At 47.8% G+C, this 23,239-nt stretch overlaps 1 protein-coding gene across 1 annotated transcript in view; it reads left to right on the forward strand.

Moving 5' to 3' along the window:
* The first annotated feature begins 4,762 nt into the window (after nucleotides 1–4,762).
* The window catches only part of pik3cb (phosphatidylinositol-4,5-bisphosphate 3-kinase, catalytic subunit beta), a 40,784-nt gene continuing 22,307 nt past the window's right edge, over nucleotides 4,763–23,239 (forward strand). Inside the window, exons 1-3 of the mRNA XM_060075980.1 lie at nucleotides 4,763–4,891; nucleotides 18,465–18,651; nucleotides 21,428–21,656. Of these exons, the coding sequence (XP_059931963.1) occupies nucleotides 18,502–18,651; nucleotides 21,428–21,656 (379 nt within the window). The 5' untranslated portion in view covers nucleotides 4,763–4,891; nucleotides 18,465–18,501. The remainder of the gene's footprint in view (nucleotides 4,892–18,464; nucleotides 18,652–21,427; nucleotides 21,657–23,239) is intronic.

Below are 23,239 nucleotides of genomic sequence, written 5' to 3' on the forward strand. Positions count from 1 at the left end.
CGCATACTGTCACCAATGCGAACCCCGGGGGTCTTGTTTACGGCCTCTTGAAGAGGAGCAGCCTCGGGCCTCGTTGCCCTGCAGGAGGACATCGGGTCATGCTGCTGTCTGATATGGGTCTGGAGATAATGGAGGATCTTGTAATATTCCTTATACAAATGCCATGAACTGTTTCCAACTGCTCCAATATAAATCGCAACTTTATGTCTTGATATAAGAGGCCTCTACGTGTATCTTAATGTGGTTAATGATATTGACCCCACTCTACTAGATCTGGACGGTTTTCCTTTCAGACAAGGTTGAAAATTGCATTAGTGGCATGCCATGGTCTGTATGAAAAACCGCTGGATGCAAAGAAATTCCTTAGAGTTCCTTTAAGTCCCCCTCAGTACCGCGACCGAGGGCATGCTGGCCACAAAGGTGTGATTGTGTGTGGTCGGGAAGGAGGGACTGGGTGAGAGAGGGAAACACAGAGGCCCTGTTTACGTGAGTGTCTCGAATCTCTTTAAATCCCGATTTGAGAAACCGTTGTGGGTGAGATTGCGACTCGAGGAGGGAGTTTTCTCCGTCGGAGCAGAGGGAAACACTTGTAAGACACAGTCAGAGGACTGGAACCAAAACCATCTCCGGAGGTTCATGGCACATTCGATCCAGATGACTGGCGATAGATTCTCGTCTAGACTTGCTGAAGCGTAGTCGGGTGTTGTCATGTGGTTGCTGCTGGCCGTCCGCCAATATAAATCGGGGGGGGAATCTTTTTTTAAATATATATATATTGTATATAATATATATATTATTAAAACTAGATTGATGTTTTAAAATCCACATATTGTTCTTGTGTAAAAAGTAGAGAGAAAGAGGGAGGGAGGGAGAGAGGGGTCCAGCTTGAGTTGATAGGTGTTGTTGGCGGGCTGATGCAGCTCACAGTCAATTTAGGATCCTGCATTCCTTGCATTCCTCTGCAAGGGGCTGGGTGGATCAGAGTGTGTGTGTGTGTGTGTGTGTGTGTGTGTGTGTGTGGAGAGAGTGGGATGACAATACAGAGTTAGCAAGAGACAAACTTTCTCCCTGTTTTTATATGATGTGTTTGTTTTGCCATTGTATACGTGGTAAATACTAGACGACAGCTGTGTGTGTGTGTGTTGTTCTAGACATTCCGATAATCACATACATGAGCGCTCATGTAAATCTCCACCAGTATGTGCCCAAAGTCCCCGAGACATAAACAGCCATGCAAGGCCTAACTTGCGTCATAAGGGTACAATGTTGGCCTTGTCTCGATAGCATCTTGGATTCAAGTGTTGTTTTAACTCCAGTCTCAGGTAATAAGGATCCAACGAGCAGATCCCCTGGTTCCTTGTGTGTGTACCACTGAAGCGAGTGATTTTGAACCACAGTTTCTGTACTAAACAAATAATGTCTGCCTTTATCACTGAATGCCTGTGGAAGTGATTGTGAAGCTGTACTCCAGAGTAGAGTGAATCATCTCCTACTGCATAGCCCAAAGCCATTCCTCCTCTATTAGTCGTTGTTGATGGCAAATATATGCTCCGGATGAGGTAGCCTAGCTCACCTTTGACCTGGATAGCTAGTTGTTTTTCTATTGTGATGATGAGTAATACATTGAGATTGAGCAACACATTTGTTTTTTTGTGTCCTGTATTATCTGTGCTGGTTTTGTCTTATTTAGTTTTGCCTACAAATGTTCCAGAATACATTCAAAAGTATGCAATATGATAATCACACAACCATGTCCTTGTCACATTTTACAAGTTCCCAAGTTTCCAAAATGTACACACACACACACACACACACACACACACACACACACACACACACACACACACACACACACACACACACACACACACACACACACACACACACACACACACACACACACCTCATTGGGTACCACCCAAGTAAACAAGATAGACTATCTTTACCAGTGGGAGAATACAGGAAGTGCACTTAAAGTGTGTGTGTGTGTGGGGGGCGTTTCATTTAAGAAAACCATGATGTCATGGATTGAGAAGGCTAAATTAAGGTACCCAAAGCGCTTTACATAGTTAGTTATAGTACATGTGTTTGTAGGGGTATGACACCTCATCCACCTAATAACTGTAGGCTTCCCGAGAAACTGCTCATGACCATAACATGTGACGCATGCAAACACACAGTCACACACACGTGTGTTATTTCTCTTCCTACATTTTGGCTATCTGGCTCTTCCTCTGCTTTCATGTTTATTTACTGTATGGCTCTGTTTACATCTCCGTGTCCGTAGTAGCTTCAGGGCTTCCCTTTGAATCCGGGCCTGCAGGAGCGATGGAGAAGAGGGTGGATGGCATTAGCTGAGATTGATATACTGTGTAGTGTGTTAACTCTCAGGGACATGGCTGCTCCACCTGCCAAATTCTCAGCTCAGTGCACAACATGGCCCAACATTGAGCTCTGATAGGGTGGAATATCACTGTCCCTATTTCAAAGTCATTCCTTAATAACACACAGAATAGTTCAGTGTAATTGGGTGTACCTGTGAGTTGTTTTTCTTCAAAATGCAGTTAAAATGGCGTCATTGTCAATGGCGAGTGTTCTTCGGGTTTTTGTTTTGAGACATGAGGACCAGAGGGCGGTCAGGGATAGATGAGTGTTTGCGAGGCGTATAGCTTTGAGGTGAACGTTAAGTGGTGGCTGTGTGTGGTCATCGCGTCAGCGGCGCTCTCTGTTACGCCCGGAATTACTGACCAGTCAGCCATCTCCATGAATCCATTCAGGGATGGCGAGCATCTCCGATACTGGGAATAGAAAATGTGTACTTCTCCTACCTTGGGTCTCATTCCCTCACGGCAGTCTGAGGATATTAAATAAATCAACATAATCCACACCCGTAGGTGAACTGAGAAATCTCCCCAGACTTGGCCTCAAGATGTGGATATTTGTAAAACGACGCTGATATAAGCTTTATTTAGAGTAACTTGCATACTTGTTACACTCTGCGGAGTTGTATTTCAACATGACCTCAGGTCAAGCAGGGTTGCCAGCCTTAAAGCAGCGAGTGGAACAGAACATGGAATGTAAAGTGATAATGTAAAGTGGAAAGGGAAAGTGAAGGGAGGCATTACGGGAGATGGACCAGGCCTTATCGTGCTCAGTGCACTCTGTGCCATCTTATCTCCACCGTCCGGTCCATATGGGGCCCTTATTGGGAGTTTAGGTTTGTAGAGGGAGTTGTTAGTGGCAGGGCAGAACCACACGCTCTCAAAGCACCATGAGCACTATCTACCCCTTTCCCATTAATCGACCATGCATGCATATCGACGCTCGCATCATTAGCCGTACCTCTGAACCCAACTCCGGCTGGCGCCTTCTGAGTGGCCGCTGCTCCCACACACACACACGCGTTATAATCAGGCACCCGTAACGCAGCTTGCCCACTGCACCGTCCGTCAACGGAGGATGGAAGGCGTGGCGAACGGATGGGGGAGTAGTCTTTGCAGAGGCATCCGTCGGCCAATCAAATCGCTTCCCGCTAACGACAACAAAGCCGGGTTCTTCCTGCTTCTTCCTGCTTGTTGATATTGCGTTTTTGTCCTTGCAAGATGGATCCCGTTTGTAGCAAGGAGGGTGTTATTTCGAGTTGCAGTTGCTGCTTTGGTCCACAGACGTGGAAAGCATGTGCATCGGTGGTGGTGGGCTCACCCCATTCTCCGGACACGAAACCAGAGAGGGGAGTATCACAAACTTGCAGGAGTTGTGTCTCGATGCTCTCTTATTTAGGCAGTATTTTCGGATGTCTCTGAAAGAAATTCCCCGCTGCCGGCCGGCCGGCTTTGACATATCCACGCACTTTCCCGGGTCGTTTCACCAAGGTGATTTTCATTAGTCAGAGCCCCAATAGTGTCACAGTGCATACATTTGCATACGCGATCTGATTGGATGAAGGATCCGTCGCTGCCTGAAAAGTCAAAGTTTTCAACTTCTTGACGGAGCCGACGGATCAAACGGCGCGGATGGATCCACAATGCATTGCGGCTCCGCCCCATTCAAAGTCAATGGGATCCGTCAACGAAGGGTTGCAGTGTGCAAGAGGTGTTACGTCTTGTTCACACTACATGCGTCCGTCAATGGATGACCGAGGGCGTGTAGGGGACTAGTCTCTGTAGACGCATACTGCAGCCAAATCAAATAGCTTCCCGCTGCAAAGCCAATTTGTGGATATAAATGCAAAAGATGACAGGTGTCTAAAAACAATCCTATCATGCAAAATGGATTCAGGAAACGCGTGGAGTTTATTTGCATAACCGCGATCTGATTGGCCGACGGATCCGCCGCTGCCGGAAAAGTTGAGCATTTCTCAACTTTTTGACGCAGGCCATGGAGCCGAATGGACGGATGGACCAACATTGCATTTAGCAATGCCCCATGAAAAGTCGATGAGATCCATCGACGGACGGAGGTAGTGTGAACAAGCCCTTACACCGGCGTGGCTGACGGATGGGGGAGTAGTCTTTGCAGAGGCATACGTCAGCCAAGGCCGAGCATGCGTGATCTGATTGGATGACGGATCCATCGCTGCCTGCACATTTTTCCTGAAAATGTTTCAACTTTCTTGACGGAGCCGACGGATCCAACGGAACGGATGGATCCACAATGCATTGCGGCTCTGCCCCATTCAAAGTCCATGGGATCCGTCCTTCAACGGATGCAGACCGCAAGAGGGCTTAGTCTCACACACCTGCCGTGTTATCGTTGTCTCCCCTAACCTGTGAAATCATTGTTCTCTCTCTCTCTCTCTCCCCCATCCCCAGATGCAGTCTCCCAGTAGCTCTCCAGATGCCCCCAGCAAGCACCCCACAAACAGGAAGTAGCGGCCTCCAGAAGATTGCAGGTAGGACTTTCTGCCGTGTGCGAGGAGGACAGGAATGCTGGGTGTTGGAGATGGGATAGCTAGACCAAATAAGCACAGAGGAGTTTGACTCGGGCGAGCTGGCACATTTCTGCCTTGATGTCAAAGTCTCCATGAAATTGTGATTGACGTCTTGACCTTAGTGGCTCATTTGCACAGCCATATTATTTACCCAAGTAGGTATGCATGCATGTTAGTCGGCCAAAATGCACAAATCAGTTATTATCTGATGTTAGAAACGTCCTCATTCTGGCTCTGGCAGGCCTGAGCTCTTGAGCAATTCAAACATGTTTTCATAACCTCCACATAAATCTCTCTCTGCAACGGGTTGACACCCAGTCGGCCAGCTATGCGGTCACTTTCACATCGGCCAATGAGATCCTGAAGAATCAAGTCGCATTCCTCCAGGTGAAACTGGACTTGTACGTCGTCATGTAACAGAATTGACGTGGAGTGAATGGAAGCTAGTCAGGGAGAACCTGAATGAATGATTTTAAGAGAAGCATATCTTTCAATTGAAACCCAACAACAGTCAGCCCTTTGGGTTGTGGATTATATCGTGCCACTGAGCACAATGTTCTGTGTCTGGTTCCTCGGCACCTAATCGCTGCATCCGACGGCCAAACGAATGCTTCCAGCAGCACAGGTGCAGTTGTCACATCTATTGACATGGCAACGGCTGTCAACAAATACTGGGAGGCCGGTAATCACCAATAATGAACACACATTGTACCACCAGCCCCCCACCTCTCTTTCTTTCTCGCTTCCCCTCCCTCTCTTCATTTAAATCTCACTGTCTCCCTCGCTGAATCTCTTGCTCATCCGCCTACTCCGATGTGGAAAATAGCCTGATCCAATTATCGCTGTCCGCAATGAGCCACCAGCACTTTCTTTACCATTTCCCTTTTTCTTCCGCTCTTTCTAGTTTCTTCCATTATCGTAAATCCAATACGGGAGATTTTTCATCGCTTTGTAATACTGGCGCACACTGAGCAGCAGCATCTACCCCATTTCCCGTTCATCATTCCTTGAAGGTTTCTGTTTTGTTTTTTTTCCTTTTTCTTGGAAAAATTGTGCTGAAACTGGCTGAACTACAGCGGCGGTGTTGTAACCACTCACACAATCCTAGGAAGCCCTGCCCTTGGGTCTATTCTTTGACGGGTGTTCTCCAGAGTGCCAACGACCCACACACCCTGCTACTAGTGCTCCATAGTAAGGCTAGTTGGAACTGTGGGACAGGGGGGCATCACATCGCCATACACCCCCACCCAGAAACGATGTCTTTTTAAACGTACGTTAGCTTATTCTGGCTATAGCATGTTTTCTGTGCGTGCACTACAGCCCATTCTTAGCGGGGGAATGGGGATGCTACAGCCTAGTCTTAGCGGGGGGACGGGGGACGGGGGGTCTCCAGCCCAGTCTTAGCTGGGGGACGGGGGGGGCTTTCCAGCCCAGTCTTAAGGGGGGGGCAGGGGTGCTTCAGCCCCGTCTTAGCGGGGGACCGGGGTCTCCAGCAGGCAGCCGTGTGTGACGGTGAGCAGAGCACACAGCCAGTCAAGGGGACGGATAACAGGAGCGGAGGCGGACGCGAGCTTGTCATTTACCTGGCCAGGCTTCAGATGTGTGTGTGTGTGTGTGTGTGTGTGTGTGTGTGTGTTTGGAGATTCTAAAGGCTGCGGTGGGGGGACTGAAGTGGAGGAACACTCAGCTGTGTGTGGGTGGGCTGTGTGTGCTCGGGAGGCCGTGTGCCTGTTTGGATGCCAACATGGCGCTACCCGGGGAGATGGGTTATTTCTCCTCCGTTTCTCGGTGTCTTTTTTGCCATTCCAAGAGGTAATGAGAGGCTGCCGAGGCATTCTGACAGCCGTGTGTTTTTATTTCCTAATTTAGCTTATTGAGGGTTGGTTTGCATCTATTTTGGAAGGACCAGGGCCGAGTTGTTCAGGAAGACGGTACTTAAATGGGGGCAGTGGATTCAAACTAAAATGCAAGCTATTGCATTTCATTCACCTTATTTGGGTTAAGAAAGGTAGGGCATGCATCTGAAATAAGAACAAGGCCTCAGTTAAAAAGATGAAACTCTATGTAAGCAGCTCATGAAGACTTTAGAGGTAGGAGAGGTTCTGGTTAAAATAAGCATTTGTCTTGAAATGCAGTGCACCTGTTCTTAGACTTTTGTTTTAGGCAGTTTGAATCCACTTTGTTTTGGTGTTTTGCCACAATCGTAAATGTATTTCCACCAAGTATTGTCAGACTTAGTGGTTTTTGGGTTATGTTTTCGAGACCTAGATAAGGGGTTTCAAAACAGCCAGCAGCCAAATAAGCCTGGATGACAAACTGACTGACTTAATTTCCTGTTTCACAGAGACAACAACAAAGGCCAGTACTTTGTGTGTGTGTGTGTGTGTGTGTGTGTGTGTGTGTGTGTGTGTGTGTGTGTGTGTGTGTGTGTGTGTGTGTGTGTGTGTGTGTGTGTGTGTGTGTGTGTGTGTGTGTGTGCCCGCTTTGAATAATAATCCAGTGCAAAGGACTCAAAAATAGAAGATGCGTTTCATTGAAGAAACGAGTGTCCGTAGCGACTGTGGATGAGTACTGTTGGGTTCAAGGGCCATCAAACATCGCAGGAATACAAATAACTGTGAGCTTTGTCATGCATTCATTTGATGATGGTTTTTCCTAGTAAACAGGGAGGAACAATGTGTATGTTTAACTAATGGGCTGGCTTGTCTCAGTGTGCCGACCGTGGTCATGTATCTGTTAATGTTAAGTTGCCAGAGGGGATAATGTGCTGCCTGGAACTGTGGATCGCTCACTGAAATAGCCATACAATCCATCATGTGACCGCCATTTTACTGCCTTACATTGGCTGTGTGCGGCATGTAGGGTTGTGTGATTTTTCTGAGGGAACAGTTTATCGTAGTTGTGTCAAATTGAGTTGTAGTTGTCTCACTGCCACGGATCGGGGGTCGTGCTTACTCTACACCCGTGACCGCCGTCCTTGAGGCTAGAGAATTTGATCCGACGTCAGCCAATCAGTGGGATGGGCTTGGGCACAGAGGCACAAGCCTTTGCTATTGAAGCCACTAAAATGGCAGCTAGCGCTATCACCGTGAGTGAGCTAGTTAAAAACAATTGTAAAATGTACACACGCAACATGCATTCAGCATGTTGTGCTGAATTGATGAATGATCTTTGCATACATTAAATTCATTTTTGCTTACTTAAAATACACTATTAACTGCCAGATCGAATTCCCTGTTTTTACCATTCTCCCAAAAAATCTAAGCCTTAATGGCTCTATGGATGAAATGTGAGAAAAGGTTTTTAAAGGGGACATATTATGAAAACAACACTTTTCCAGGGATTTTGGGTGTTGTTTTGGGTCTCTGGTGCTCCCACACTCATACAAACTTTAATTAAGTCTGTCTGTGCATCATTTTTTGAGTGAGATATGCATTTCTTAAAGCACCCCGCCTACAGTTACCGAACGAGCTCGGCGCCCCCTCCTACGTAGGAAGGGGGCACATTTGAATATTACCACCCACTTCCCCATCCCCTCCAATCAGAGAACAGATACGATTTTGTGGACCAGCGGACGAGCGCTGGGCAGAGATGTTCGCGCATTTCACCAGCAGGGAGATTTCATACAAAAATAGATGTCTAATTTGTCAGTTTGCCATGTGACTGCCTGGCAGGGTGTCTGGCGGAGCTGCCGGACTGCTGCCGACGCTCCCCCGCCGGAGCTGCCGGACTGCCGCTGAAGCTCTGGCGGCAGCCCGGCAGATCCAGCGGGGGCAGCTCAGCTCCATGAGTACAATCCCTTTCTCCTCCATGTCGCGGTTCAATATGGACTTCAGAGTCAAAGCCAAAGTTCCTTTCCCCCAATTCTTCTCAACCATGGCCGGGATAACTCCCACTACTAGTCTTTACTTGTTGTGGAAGTACCAGAGAGCAGGCAAGATTTTTTTTCCTAAAAGCTATTTCCAGCAAACAACTTCAAAAACATGTTTTCTGGAACTCATATACTATGTTTACTTGTTGGGAAAACACCATCATATTTCTACTTTAAATATTTTTTAAAAAGTAGTGCCTGCGGATTTCGTACTCCACGACCTTAAAGAGCAGGGAGGATTAGTACCGGTACATTTCCGTGAATTTGTAAATTGAAATGATGTCTCCCACTATGCCGACATAAATGCAGAATAAGAAAAAAATAAACATGAAATAAGATGCTGTTGCTGTTCTCAAGCTGGCAGGCGACGTGACGCAACCTCCCTGTGAGACTGCTTGTCAGAATCACAGCGTTTGACATAACTGACAAATATATAGTGCTGCTTTAATAATGCCATAAGGCTGCTTGATTATGGAAAAAATCATAATCCCGATTATTTTGGTCAATATTGAAATCACGATTATTCAAACGATTATTTCTGAGTTTGAAACATGATGTAATTATTCAGCATGTCTCTCCTAAAAACACTTAGTAGCTGAGAACTCTTTAATTTCGCCTTAAAAAAAAAACACAAAATGGTCAGAAAGAAAATGTTCAAATCCAAAATAATGTACAGATAATGTATCCAGCTGTTCTAAATAAAAAAAATAAAAAAAAATATCGAACTCGATTATATTAGTTTTGTAATCGTTTGATGCTAAAATCGAAATCGAAATTGATATTAGATTAATCTCGATTATTGGCCTAGCCTAGCCTACCATCACACTATTATTAATAGCAAGTTAGTGAAGGCCATAGTTAATCACTATTATATATCCCAAAGAAGCCATATGATTGATTTGTTTAATGGGTTTATTATTATGTTCGAACAAGAATTGGGGTAAAAAGTGATTTGCAGACGATTGCTTCCACCAAGTGGCAGAAGACGGTGAATCCACTCATGAGGCATTGGAGATGGATGGTATAGGATTAGGACCCTGGCACAAAATAGTTTATTGGTTTACGGTTGAACCGTAAACCATCACGTTTTGGAGAGCGGTTTGAACGGTTTGAAAAAGTTTATATTGTCCACCCCCCACAAGCCCAATGTTTTGCTGGTTTTCAATTGGCTGTGTGTGTGTGTGTGTGTGTGTGTGTGTGTGTGTGTGTGTGTGTGTGTGTGTGTGTGTGTGTGTGTGTGTGTGTGTGTGTGTGTGTGTGTGTGTGTGTGTGTGTGTGTGTGTGTGTGTGTGTGTGTGTGTGTGTGTGTTTTGGGGACAGTCCCGTGCCCTTCACAAACGCAACCCTTGTATCAGCCTTGTCCCCGTTCACCCCTTCTGACCTCCTTCCCCCTCTCTCTCTCTCCTGCTGTCCTTTCTCTCTCTCTTGCTTTCTTTCTCCACCACTCAGTTTCCCTCTCTCTCTCACACATGCACACAGAGACCGGCACTTGCTAAAAACAGAAGCGCATTGTGGACGCGGCCCACCCACCACAACCCATCGCTTTGCTTACTATCCTTCCCTGTTGCTTGTGTTCTCTTATGTGCTTTCATTACACCGCTCTGTGTGTCTTTATCTCTGCGTTCTCTTTCCTTCGCTCCTCCACTCTCTGCTGCTCTCTACCAGCACAACCTTTCCTCCTGAATCTTTTGTTGGGCTACAGTATTGCTGTAAACCAACACTGTGTGTTTCTCGACCTCCGTCTCCGCATCGCTCCTTTCTCCTGTCTCCTCGCCTTCTTTCTCTCTCTGATCACCCCCTCCCTCATCCCCCTTCACACTGTCTGTCTGTCTGTCTGTCTGTCTGTCTGTCTGTCTGTCTGTCTGTCTGTCTGTCACTCCACACACACTCCACACTCACTCACACTCCACACTCACTCACACATCTGTTTGTCTTCTCTCTGAGTGTGTTAGGAAAATGTCACACAATCTCAGTCTTAACCAAGGTCCTCTGGGCCAAGCAGCAGTGTGTGTTGTGACTGCAGTGAGTGCAGTGTGCGCTTGTCCTTTTATCCTTCGCTCCCAAGTGTAAAATTATTGGGGATCAGCGAAACATCACACTTGCGCTATTGACTTGCACAAGTATGTCTCACACACACACACACACACACACACACACACACACACACACACACACACACACACACACACACACACACACACACACACACACACACACACACACACAGTCACAGTCTAAGCAGTCCACGTAAATAAATTGAACTCAGACGCCCGTTATCCATGTGGCACAAGTTTGTCATAACTAAATGTCTATAATCACCCTGGCCAGACAATCGGCGCATGGTTCAACAGCTATGCATGCTTTATTTTTGGATTTCGCAAATTTATTTGGAGGAGCATTATAATAACTGCTGTCTTTGATGCAAATAAGAGAAGACGAAATGTACTGGATTGATACCAGATCGGAAATTGTGGTCTCACTCTGTGTTATATCCAGCCTTTTGCTACTTTTCTTTTAGCATTTATCTATTCATGAAGAGAAAGCCGATCTCCGGCGACACACCTAGCTGTTACATAAGCCAACGGGACGGATGCCGAGGCTCTAGACTCTCATCCTGTTGTATGCACATCCATCTCTCCCCCCCCCCCCCCCCCCATCCCCCCCCCCCCCCCATCCCCAGCCCCCCCCCCCCCATCCCCAGCCCCCCCCCTTCCATTTGCACCGCTTGTAAATATTGATGTGTCTCATATGACTCTATTGTTATCTCTCTCACACACACACACACACACACACACACACACACACACACACACACACACACACACACACACACACACACACACACACACACACACACACACACACACAGTCACACACAGGGAGGAAGGGATTTCTAACCATGTTTATTTGCCGAGTGTGTTTGTACACATTAACGTGTTTTACTCTCTGACCATTTTCACCCCCCCAAACTCCACACGTGGGACAGCCCTCAACGCGTGGGGCCCGGGGGCCCCCGGCTCCCCCTAGCAGGTGCCAATGCGCCTGGCGGGGCTGGGTTGGTGTTGTATTACAGCGACGGGGCTGGAGGTACTATACCTTCAGCGCGCCTCGTTCCGGAGTCATTAGCTGACACTTCCCTTTTCCATCACTTATTTTAAGGTTGTGAAATGGAGACGCTGATGGCTGTTTGGTCATCCGTGTTTTCACGGCAAGGCCGCGCTGCGAGCGTTGGCCGTTCTCACACACACCCCAAGATGTTTCCCAGAAGGCACAGATTCAACCAAACAAACACTTCGAGACTGCATCTCAGCTGCTCAGAGTTCACCTAGACTCTGCGAAGCACCCCCCCCCCCCCCCCCCCCCCTGCCCCTCCTACTTATGTATGTTGTAGGTCCTGGCACTTAATGTACTCACTTATTGTATGTTGTGTAAGGGATAATGCCCAACGAGGTGTCCATTATCAGGAATTAATGGACGACGCAGAGGTGTTAGAAGTTCTCCGCAAAGTCCATTAATTCCTGATAATGGACACCTCGAAGGGCATATTCCCGCTTATACCATGGTCACTTGCCAAACAAAATAAATTAAGACCATTTGTTTATATTTTCATGCATTTTACAATCCAAATATAAAGTTTTTTATTTTTGGATATACTTTGCTGAGGGTTGGACAAATACCTGGAACAATCATTACCCTCCCGTAAGGTTCTTATGCAACGGAAACGTTGTTCACTCCTCCAGTAAATAGGACGGACCTTAGCTACGACTTGGCTACGGGAGGTATTCTAGTCCGCTCAGCTATGAGCTATGAGAGCTAACATTATGCATTGTACATATTTATAATTTGAAATTCGTCCCAGCCTTTATACCACAGATACTATAGGTTCTGTAGCATAATACTGGGTTTTCTGAGTTTAATGCATCTTTCACAATTTACCAGCTGTCGTTTTGAAGACTGAACAGACAGACAATTTGACTGGAACTACTAAGCAGGTGTCTGTATATCAAGGGTTAATGCACACCCTGCAGCCAATCAGAATCGAGTATTCCCCCAGACCATGGTATAAACTTAGTTATAGTACTTAGTTGTGTAGTGTGTTGGCGCTTGGTTCTATGATCATCCTTACTGTACTGACAGCGATATACTATTTCACCTTCTTCTGACAAATGTACTTATTATAAGTCGCTTCGGATAAAAGCCTCTGCTAAATGCCCTAAATGTCAATGTATGTTGTTTTTCTGCAGATCCAATTAGGAAACAGCCAGCGCTCAGTGTAGCTCTCACTCACAGACTCTGTAGCATCTCTCATCCCATTAGCAGGCAGTGTTGCAATAATCACGCCGGAGCAGGGAAAGCAAACGACGGCCTGCCTGAGAAGGGATGGGATAATAGACCCAACCCCCCCATCCCACCGTTGACCCTTCCTGGCAACTCCGCCATCGTCCTTAGGCCGTCCTTTTGCCCAAGCTTGATGATGTCATAAGACGTACATTCCCCCCCCCCCCCTCTTGTGTGATGAGTTGATGAATTAGCTATGATGTCATCGCCCACAGTGATTGGATCAGGTGTGGGTGGCAGGCTGCAGCACAGGTGTACTCCGTTTTTTGTCGAAAAACCGTCTATAAATATGAGACGCTGTGTGACTGATGTTTCTGCTGCAAAAAACAACATTTATACTGTCACGATAAATTACAAATACATTTGGCTTTCAATGTGCTGGGTGCCAGATGGAGTCCCAGTGTGTGGTTATGGCAGGTGTTCTAGTGGCATTAGACAAGGTTGTCCTTCATATCTTTGTCTAGATGGTCAAGGAGGACTCTGGAGAGATAAGATCTGAGTCTCGGCAAACACAAAGAAAACAAATCGACGTAGACGACAACTTCATTACTATTTGTCTATTTAGCTTTCCCAATTCAGCCAACAATTCTTTTAGCAAAATTTATATTTTCTTGATAAAAAATCATGACCAAATTAATCTTGTGCCTCTGAAGACAAATCCTTTTTTTTATGAATGAGTTTCTTCAGAATTTTTTCCCGTTCCATCTGAAGGGTATGTTGCCACTCACTTCCTCTCTGGCGTCATCGCTTCCTGTTGAGTGTCGACATGAACACACAGAAGTGTGTGTGTGTGTGTGTGTGTGTGTTTGTGCCTGTGTGTGTTGTCCCCACAACCACGCACACTTGTCAAGCCTTACATCCTACACAGTTGCACGTCATCATTTATTTATACAGAAAAGTGTAGATATTCATATGGGAATGTCGTTGGAATGAAAGCCTACTTGTGCTTTTTTTAAGTTGTGTAAATTGCCCGCCTATTAACCTGCACTTCCTTCATAGCCGACACCAGATTGACTTGCTGCTCGTATTCCTAGCCACAGCACAAATGACGCCAATACCAACTCCCTACCAAAGCGCTTCTGCAAATGTATCGGTTGAAAGGTCATTCTACGCAAGTATTCTGACTCGACACTTTGGGAACCATGCCGTCAGTGTGAAAATAAAAACTGGAAGTTCAAACTGCTACTTGAATCTGCGTGTAGATGTTCCTAGTAAACGTACTGTATACAACTGGCTGCTCTATTTGGCGGGTTTCGATAAATCGGACTACGCCTGTTGATTCTGTCCCTTCCCGGTGTTGCCGGCACCACGCTTGTCTTGTGATCCATGAGTGGTAGGAAGGGGATTTCTGGATTTCACCATAATCCTCATCGTCATCACTTATTGTGACAGCTTTCTTATTGATTTAGACGTATCCTTCGCCTCTTGTAACCGCACTGTTACTTCAGTGGTCACTCGGGTCCCAGCACCTCGCCGTGTTCATTTGCTCTCAGACTCGGTGGGCGTTCCCGACCGAGTGTCTTCATCTCAGTGACTTCACCCCCCTTCCATTGGCCGGCAGATGGAAGTGCGTACTTTCACAGAGTTGCATAATACCGCGTGGTGCTTCACACGAGCGTTCATGGAGAGCATTTTCTGATCCTGCTGAATGGAGAATATAGCGACACAGCAGCCGTGCCGGAGCTCCCAGTGGGGGGGTGGGGTACTGGTGGGATACTGCGGACGCCCCCGCAATGCTGGCTCCTTCTGGCCAGGCTTCACGGGCGGGTCAGAGGGTTCAGAACCTCGTTCTGAATCTGGCCCGTTTCATTGTGCGGTTTTATGTGTTCAAGCGTTATTTTTAGCATGGTGGCGGAGACCGAGTTTAACCTTCCCCCCGCCCCCCCCCTCCTCCCCCCCTCCCCCTCCTCCTCCTCCTCCAATGAGCCCCTCCTCTTCCCCCCCACGCACGCACACAGACAGCCATGCACACACGCACACACACACACACAGACCCATTATGTCTGCCAAGCTTAGTCAATTACACACACACGCACGTCTAAGTACACATACATGTACAAACACGGACACACACCCATGTACACATACGGACACACACGGGCAAACTTATGTTCACACAGGCAAACTCATGTAGATTGACACACACTGCATTGTGGGGACCCTCACAGTCGTCTCTGTGTCAGACAGTGAGCTTTACAAAGAGTGCTGACTAACACCAGTGTTAACAACGTAACACATCTGCACCCGGAACACACTGCTGACACCAAACCTCAGAGGGCCCGCAGGCATCAAGACATCAGTGGTTTGATTTTTCTTTGAATAAAAAATAAAAAAGGGTTTGAGTCCATTTTTTGATGGGGCGCATGTAACAGTGGCTTTGGTGTCTTAAAGACGGAGGAGCTCGACAAGACTGTCGTTCTCGTTTTCGGTTCCCCATGAGCCTTTACACTAAGCTTATTCATAAAATCACATGAGCGTTACTCTGTCAAGGACACACCACCTTTGTTCCCTATGCAGTTTGTTGACGTGGGCGTATATTTGTGTGTGTGACGATAGGTAGATTAGATCTATATTTACATGAACTAATCAGTCGGTTCCCCCGGTTCTTTCAGAGATCCAAAACGTCTCTGTTGTGGTTTAACTGACTTAACCCGAGGCCCACTGCATGTTCTCTTGCTCCAAACCCATCCCTCCCTCCCTCCCTCCCTCCCTCCCTCCCTCCCTCCCTCCCTCGCTCCCTCGCTGTGAAACCTGACCTAACAGCTGCCCCTGGCTGCCTGCCACTGTGTGCACTTGGTAACCCTGCTCACCTGTGTGTGTCTCTCTCCCTCTTTCTGACTCTGTCCCTCTATGCCTCTCTCTTTATATAAACATGTATGTAGGATAAATCTGCATACACACAGTCTGAGTTAAATGAGTCACGTGTCGACCACACGCGGGTTGATGTGTGCGTCTCGGGCCTCGCGATTCGTCTCGTCATCGTTCAGACGTGTGTCTGGCCGCGGCCGGCGTCGCGTTTCCCCTCCGCACACGTCACATGTAACCGCGCACCTCGGTGACGGCATCCTATGGCGGGGCTCGTGAGCCACGCCGCCTGCGCTTTTGAACAAGGCCCCTCGGATTCAGCCGTGCTCCCGGCCGTCACTCCCGGGGTGTGGCCTCGTGTCTGTGGAGGAGGGGACGGGGGCAGGAGTGAACCTACCATTCAGCGTTTTGTTTCCATTTTCCGCCTCACATAAGAACAGGAGCACACACACGCAAGCGTGAATAACGCAACAAGGCGGACGTCTGTACTGTAGAGGGCTGTTCGCTACTGACAGCCTTCGTCTTCGGTGGCATAACGCAGCTCAAAGGAAAGTGTTCATTTGTATGTGCAGGGGTGAGGTCTTTGGCTCCAGAGAGCTAGCTAGCTAGCTAGCGCTCTCCCTCTCACTCACTCACTCACTCACTCACTCACTCACTCACTCACTCACTCACTCACTCACTCACTCACTCACTCACTCACTCACTCACTCACTCACTCACTCACTCACTCGAGCATGGAGAAAGCCATTCGAGGTTGTCGGGCGAGGTGGACAGGGTGTACCATAATTTTAATTTATTTAGATTTTGAGTTGATTACAGTAGCTAAATGCACGAGGGCGGTAAGGACTCTGCAGTGGGTCTGAAGGAGAGTTGAACCTGTTTAGGAGCCCGGCCATGTTGTTTAACATCATAATTTCAGTCCGACCTCTACTTTTTATACCTGCCGTGTTTCTTAACTGCTCCACCACAAACAATGGCCTTGTGTATTTTTTTTGGATTTGTTTCCTAAAATCTTGAAACCTGCCCCCCCCCCCCCCCCCCCTCCGCCTCCTGTATCGCTTGCACAGACACAGGCACACTGTGTAGGTCCGTCCAGTCGAAGACGTCAACATATCCTCGTGTTTCAATGGCTGCATTAATTAAAAGTGTGTGTGTGTGTGTGTGTGTGTGTGTGTGTGTGTGTGTGTGTGTGTGTGTGTGTGTGTGTGTGTGTGTGTGTGTGTGTGTGTGTGTGTGTGTGTGTGTGTGTGTGTGTGTGTGTGTGTGTGTGTGTGTGTGCGCTGATGAATGAGGTTATTTAATCCAGCCGTCAGGCAGATCTCAGAGACGTCCTCATCCGGTGATGAGGAACATGAGAGGGAAAACTTGATTAGTTTTGCAGATTGATTCTTTTTTTTACCTCACTTCTCTTTCAGAATTATTGACCATCTTTCCTGGCACGAGGATAGTCTGTCCGCCCCACATCCTTTGTCTTCTGGTACCCAGCTGAGTTAAGGCTATACCCCCCCCCCCCCCCCCCCCCCCTCACACTCCCCTTCCCCCTGGCATCTTCCTTCACTGTACTTCAGAGAAGGGGGGGTGGGGGGTCGATAAAGACATGGCAGGGAGACATGGCAGTCTCTTTCTGTCTCTCTGTTTCAGTCTGCCTCTCTCTCTCTGTCTCTCTCTATCCATGTCCCTCTCTCTGGTCAAAAATGATATGCGATTTGTCAATTTGTCAAAGTAGGCCTCTCTAGTTGGAGATCATACTGATGGCCGCATGAGCTAAACTGTTGTCTGTGCCCGGTACTGCACCACCAAGGCTGTATCTTATGCGTAGGCTACGGCCAAGAAAGGTTGCTCTTTTCATGCATCTGCTAACCTGCAGTTACCAACTGAATGCAAACTACTGTTAACACGAAACCATAGAGAAACCAGAGTAAGTTTTCCCTCTCAGGGAGGTTCCCAGAGCAGGTTCGATGGGTGTCTCTGACCACAGTGGCCTCATAATAAACTGTTGTTGTACGTTCCTCTGTGGCTGACCTCATTGCTTCAGCCATGTCAACGGATGGGACGGGTCTGCCGCAGAGCGCTGAGAGTGGGGAGCCGACCGTTAAGCACTCCACCTCTTGCAGCTTTTAATTTGCTGAAGTGGACGACGGAGGACGTAAAGCACTCGCTGTTCGCGGCCTAATCCCGGTCATCTTATCTGTTGGCTGCTGTGCGGGATGTGACGTCACCCAGCCCGATCACGAGGGTTTACCACTGGTGTTTGGACTCGGAACGAGGTCCCGAGTGAGGGACCCTCCGACCCCCTACCTCTCTCTCACTCACTCACTCACTCACTCACTTAAGGGGCTGTATTGGCATGTTTTTTTTATTTTTCAGGCCTAAGCACAAAAAGTGAACCAAAATACAAACATGAGACGCAAGAATATATACTGATAGTGAAAATGTCATAAAAAAAAAAGCACAATTCGACAAAGTGAAAGGGTATACTGATCTGATCGTCTAGTAAGCCCTTAATGTCTCTCTCAACAGGTCCCTATGGTGGAAGTGGCCCGCGGACCACCTTGCCATGCCTCCCGCCATGACGGACATCCTGGACATGTGGTCGCCCCTGGCTGGCCATGCCACGGAGCTGGTCCCCGTAGACTTCCTGCTGCCCACCGGGATCTACATCCAGTTGGAGGTGCCCAGCGAGGCCACCATCCAACACATCAAGCTGGTGAGGGCCTCTATTGTGGAGGCGGGCATGGGGGGGGTGGAGGGTATGGGGGAGGGTGTGGGAGGTGGAGGGCGAGGTAGGGGGAGGTGAAAGGTGTGGGGGGAGGTGGAGGCTATGGGGGAGGTGAAAGGTGTGTGGGAGGTGGGGAGGCTACTGGCGATGGAGGGGGGTGGGTGCGGGGGTAGTTATGAGGTTTCATGCACAACCCAGTTGGATTTGGGGTTAGAGAAGGCATCTCTTGAGCCAAGCTTGAGGTGGTTCTTATGGGAAGGCTGTTGTTTTGTTCTGAGATCATAGGCGATGACGTAAGGTGTCCTGTGGTGAGTGGTTGCAGTGCATCAGGTTTGATCAGCAGGGCCCTGTCAGACACACGCACGGCGCTTTTGTCTTGTTTATTCCACCAGCTGTAATTCCCGAGAGACGCACGCAACACATCCTCTTTTGTTATTTATTTTCTCTTGCTTTTGACACACACACACACACACACACACACACACATGCGCACACTGAGCCGTGATCTGTATGTGTGTGTGTGTGTGTGTGTGTGCAGTCATGTGATGGCTGTTATGACCTTGCCGGCTGTACCTGAGCAGGATGGTTGTTGGTTTTTGTTTTGCGAGTGGCCAGAGCTCGTTACATGCAAATAGTTTTTGACCTGCCGTTTGATTGCAGCTCTTCAGCTGACCTGGAGGTCAGAGGTCATGGACTCATTGTGCACCCGGTCTCTGAGGTTTGACTTTGTTTGTTTTAGAATCAACAGCATGTCGGTATGCAACTGTTTTTAAAGGTAGTATTAATGGCCGTCGTTTGCGATGCATCAGTGATCACTCAACGATGGGTCTTTGCTATTGGCTCTATTTTAGATTACCGGTGTTATTGTATTCACAAACAATCCTTGCACATCCACACTATACAGACGGGAATAAACATGGCTTGAATGTTTTTCATCCACAAAACATCGCGCAAAGGTGCACACAGTGGTTTCTCCTGGGTAGGAATCATCAAAGTCAGTACGTCCATCTGCCGTCTGTCTCCATAAACTGCCTAAACCTGATCGGCGGTACGCTGTGATTTCCCGTCGAGCCGTCTCGCGTTTCTCGTCTCCCAGACGGTGACGCCTGGCGGCCGCGGAGGACGGGGTTACACTGCGTCTCCCGAGCTCCGACGCTTCAGTTCCGCGGGCCTTCCAGGGGCTCACTCCCAACGCTACTTGTTAAACCAAAAGACAATCTCCTGTGAAACCATGAGTCTGTTCACTGCCTCGTGAAAGATGTTGTTGTTGTTGTTGTTTTGTTATGCTGGCATTCACTTGAGGTTTCATTACCTCAGAGGGCTAAGCGCGGAGCGAAATGAGGGTTTGGGAGGGTACGCTAATCTCCACTTCTCATGGACCGCCTCCATTTTGGAAGCAAAGGGGCATTCAACTGATATTTATACTGTGCAATTTTTTGGCCTTTGTTTGGGAATTAATCCTGAAAGGATTTGCACTATGGGGACTCTTCCACAGCTTTTCTCATGTGTGATGGTGGCAAATCTAATTATCATTAATATTATTTTCAGATTATAGAATACTACATCGTTCTTGAGTCTGCTCAGTATGATATAGAGTATCGGCAACCAAAGATCCTATGATGTATCATGACATACAAGCCCTATTGATAAAGGGGGAGAGGACGAATGAGGATGATAATAACAATATAATTAATAAATACTATTTATAGACACTTTGCATCCAGGCCGTACATTGAGGGCCTTCTGTTCAACTGTAACGAGACCCCTCTGAAGCCCAGACAGCGATGGTACCCTGACCCTCTGGAGGCCGGAACATGTTTCATTCATGCAGAAAACTGTGCGTGCGTGCGTGCGTGCGTGCGTGCGTGCGTGCGTGCGTGCGTGCGTGCGTGCGTGCGTGTTTGCCTGCAGATGGTCAAGGAATTTATCCAATGATAATTGAGAACGGATTCCACAGCAAATCTCCAATAATAAAATCTTGGATGGAATGGCTAGGAATGGGACTTAAGCCTTTAGGAGTTTGGTTCCAGCATTAAGTGCGTAAGATGGCCACAAGTGATTTCCAAAAATGAATCGGACAGACCCACACACCCACTTGTTGCCCAACCTTGCGACAACAGGTAAATGACTAATGTGCCTATTGGTTTAGTAGGATGATTCACATCCCGGTTGGATCTTGTGGAAGTCGTGGCTTAATATTTACTCTGCTTGCATTCTCCTGAACAGGAGTTATGTTTTTTATTTGTTTTTGCAGTTCCGTGTTTCACTTGTGTTTTGATAGGATTAAATAAATTTGTGCAGTTTTTTGTTTACAAACAGGCCACACACTTAGTAAGCAAGTCAGTTTGACAAGTGCGCACGGGACTACAGATCAAGGGCAGCATTTATTATCAAGACGGATGATGACATGGCAGGGAAGCAAGCATGAAGCCTCAACACTAACCTCTCTCTCTGTCTGTATCTCTGTATCTCTCTCGCTGCCGCTCTCTGTCTTTCACTCTCTCTCTCCCTCTGTGTCTCTCTGCCTCTCTCTATCTCTGTGTCTCTGTCTCTGCCTCTCTCCCTGTCTCTCTGTCTCTGTCTGTCTCTCGGTCTCTCTGTCTCCCTGCCTCTCTCTGTCTCTGTCGCTGTCTCTCTCTCTCTCTCTACCTCTGTCTCTCCCCCTCTCTCTCCCCCTCTGTGTGTCTCTGCCTCTCTCTATCTTTGTCTCTCTCTCTCTCTCTGCCTCTCTCTCCGTCTGTCCCCCTGCCTCCCCCCCTGCCAGCTCCTATGGAAGCAGGCCCAGACGTACCCTCTGTTCCCCGCGCTGGGCGAGATGGAGAGCCACATGTTCGAGTGTGTGAACCAGGCGGCGGTGCACGAGGAGCTGGAGGACGAGACGCGGCGGCTGTGTGACGTCCGGCCCTTCCTGCCCGTGCTCAGGCTGGTGACGCGCAACTGTGGCCGTGCCGAGCGCCTGCTGGACTCCAAGATCGGCGTCCTCATCGGGAAGGGTGAGTTTAACCTTTTTCCCCTGGAGGTCGTATTCCTTTTGGTCTGGGGTGCACGTTTTGAAGTCCCTCCCTCTAGGAAGCATTATAATCTAGGCCTGACTCGTGGTTGGTTAATCTGTCCTGAGGGAGCAGGTGGGCGTCAGGCAGCGTGATAACCGGTAGACCCTAACTAGACCGTCCTACACCTGCAAACCATAAAGGCAACGATTGTCTTTATAGCTCCGGGGATCGATTCAGTCATCCGTATGTTCTTCAAAATATTGTTTTGCAAGCTCTGAAGCGGTTATGCAAGCTCTCTCTCCCTCTCACAGACACGCATACACACACGTACACGCACACACACACCCAAGCGCATACATACGCATTCACACGAATGCACCCATACACAGTCACGCGCTCACACACACAGCGGGAGCGGTCTCTCCCACGGTGCTTGATTCCCCCCCCCCCCCCCCCAATCCCATTTGACATTTCCGATAAAGCGAAGCACTTAAAGTCTAAAGCCGGGATGGTGCATGGCAAACAGGCTGCTACACTTGCCAGTTGCCGCTCCCTCGGCCATTGCTTGCGGCACTGGGCCCATTTGTGGCCTGCAAACCTTCCGATAGAGACGCTCTTGGTGGGGGGCGGGCGGGGCTGTGGGGGGCTGGACTCCACACCGCTGGATCCATTACCTCCGTCACTTATATCTGCCGGTGATCGGACCTCACCGGGTGCGAGAGTGTGAGGTCACCCAAATCAGGCCTGAAGAATCCCCACGGGAGACGGATTGATCCGCCTCTTTCAATGTGTATTTTGAGGCAGCTTCGTCCGTAGTTCTTCACGGGACTTCTGCAGATGTGGCTACAGGACTTCCAACATTATTCATGTCCCCGCCTAATCGCAGCGGCTTGCATGTGCACATGCGTATCTTCTCACTAGGGCTCCTTGTTACTGTTACTGACTGGAGATCAGTCAGAATCATATTTATTTTTCTTTTACAATTCAATAGTTATAAAAAGAGGTTACATCAATTCATGCATCAATTCATCTCAACACATAGTCCAGGCCTAAAGGAAAGAGCAGCTTCCAATGTATTTGAATAATACATAACATAAGGAACTTTAAAAAGAAAAATCACATACTAAATCGCAATCGCAATATTGGTCGAAATAATCGCAATTTGATTATTTCCCTCACACCTAAATGACTGCAACTCATTTTAATAAAATTGTGGTTTACACTCGGTGACGAATGTGCGTTCATGCACTGGTTGCATGGCTTGGAAGAAGATAATGCAAGCTAGTGGATCTCTGACACTTTACTGTTGCCTCCAGTCTCCACTGCGGGTCAACCTGAACCTCGGGTAGTGTTTGTCAGAGCAATAAAACTGCTTGATATTGATATCAGCAATTTAAAAGCTCCATTGACCTACATGGATACAAACACAGAAATACAGACTCGCACACAAAAGACTATGTTAAAAGTAAAAAGCCTCATGGCCTTTAAATGTCAACATGTTTGTTTTAGTTTTGAACTCAACATTGTACACCACTTCCGTAGAAAGTGAGAAAAAAAGGCAACCTATAATAATACTAATTTCA

Source organism: Gadus macrocephalus, chromosome 16, assembly GCF_031168955.1.
Source record: "Gadus macrocephalus chromosome 16, ASM3116895v1".
Classification (NCBI taxonomy): Eukaryota; Metazoa; Chordata; class Actinopteri; order Gadiformes; family Gadidae; genus Gadus; species Gadus macrocephalus.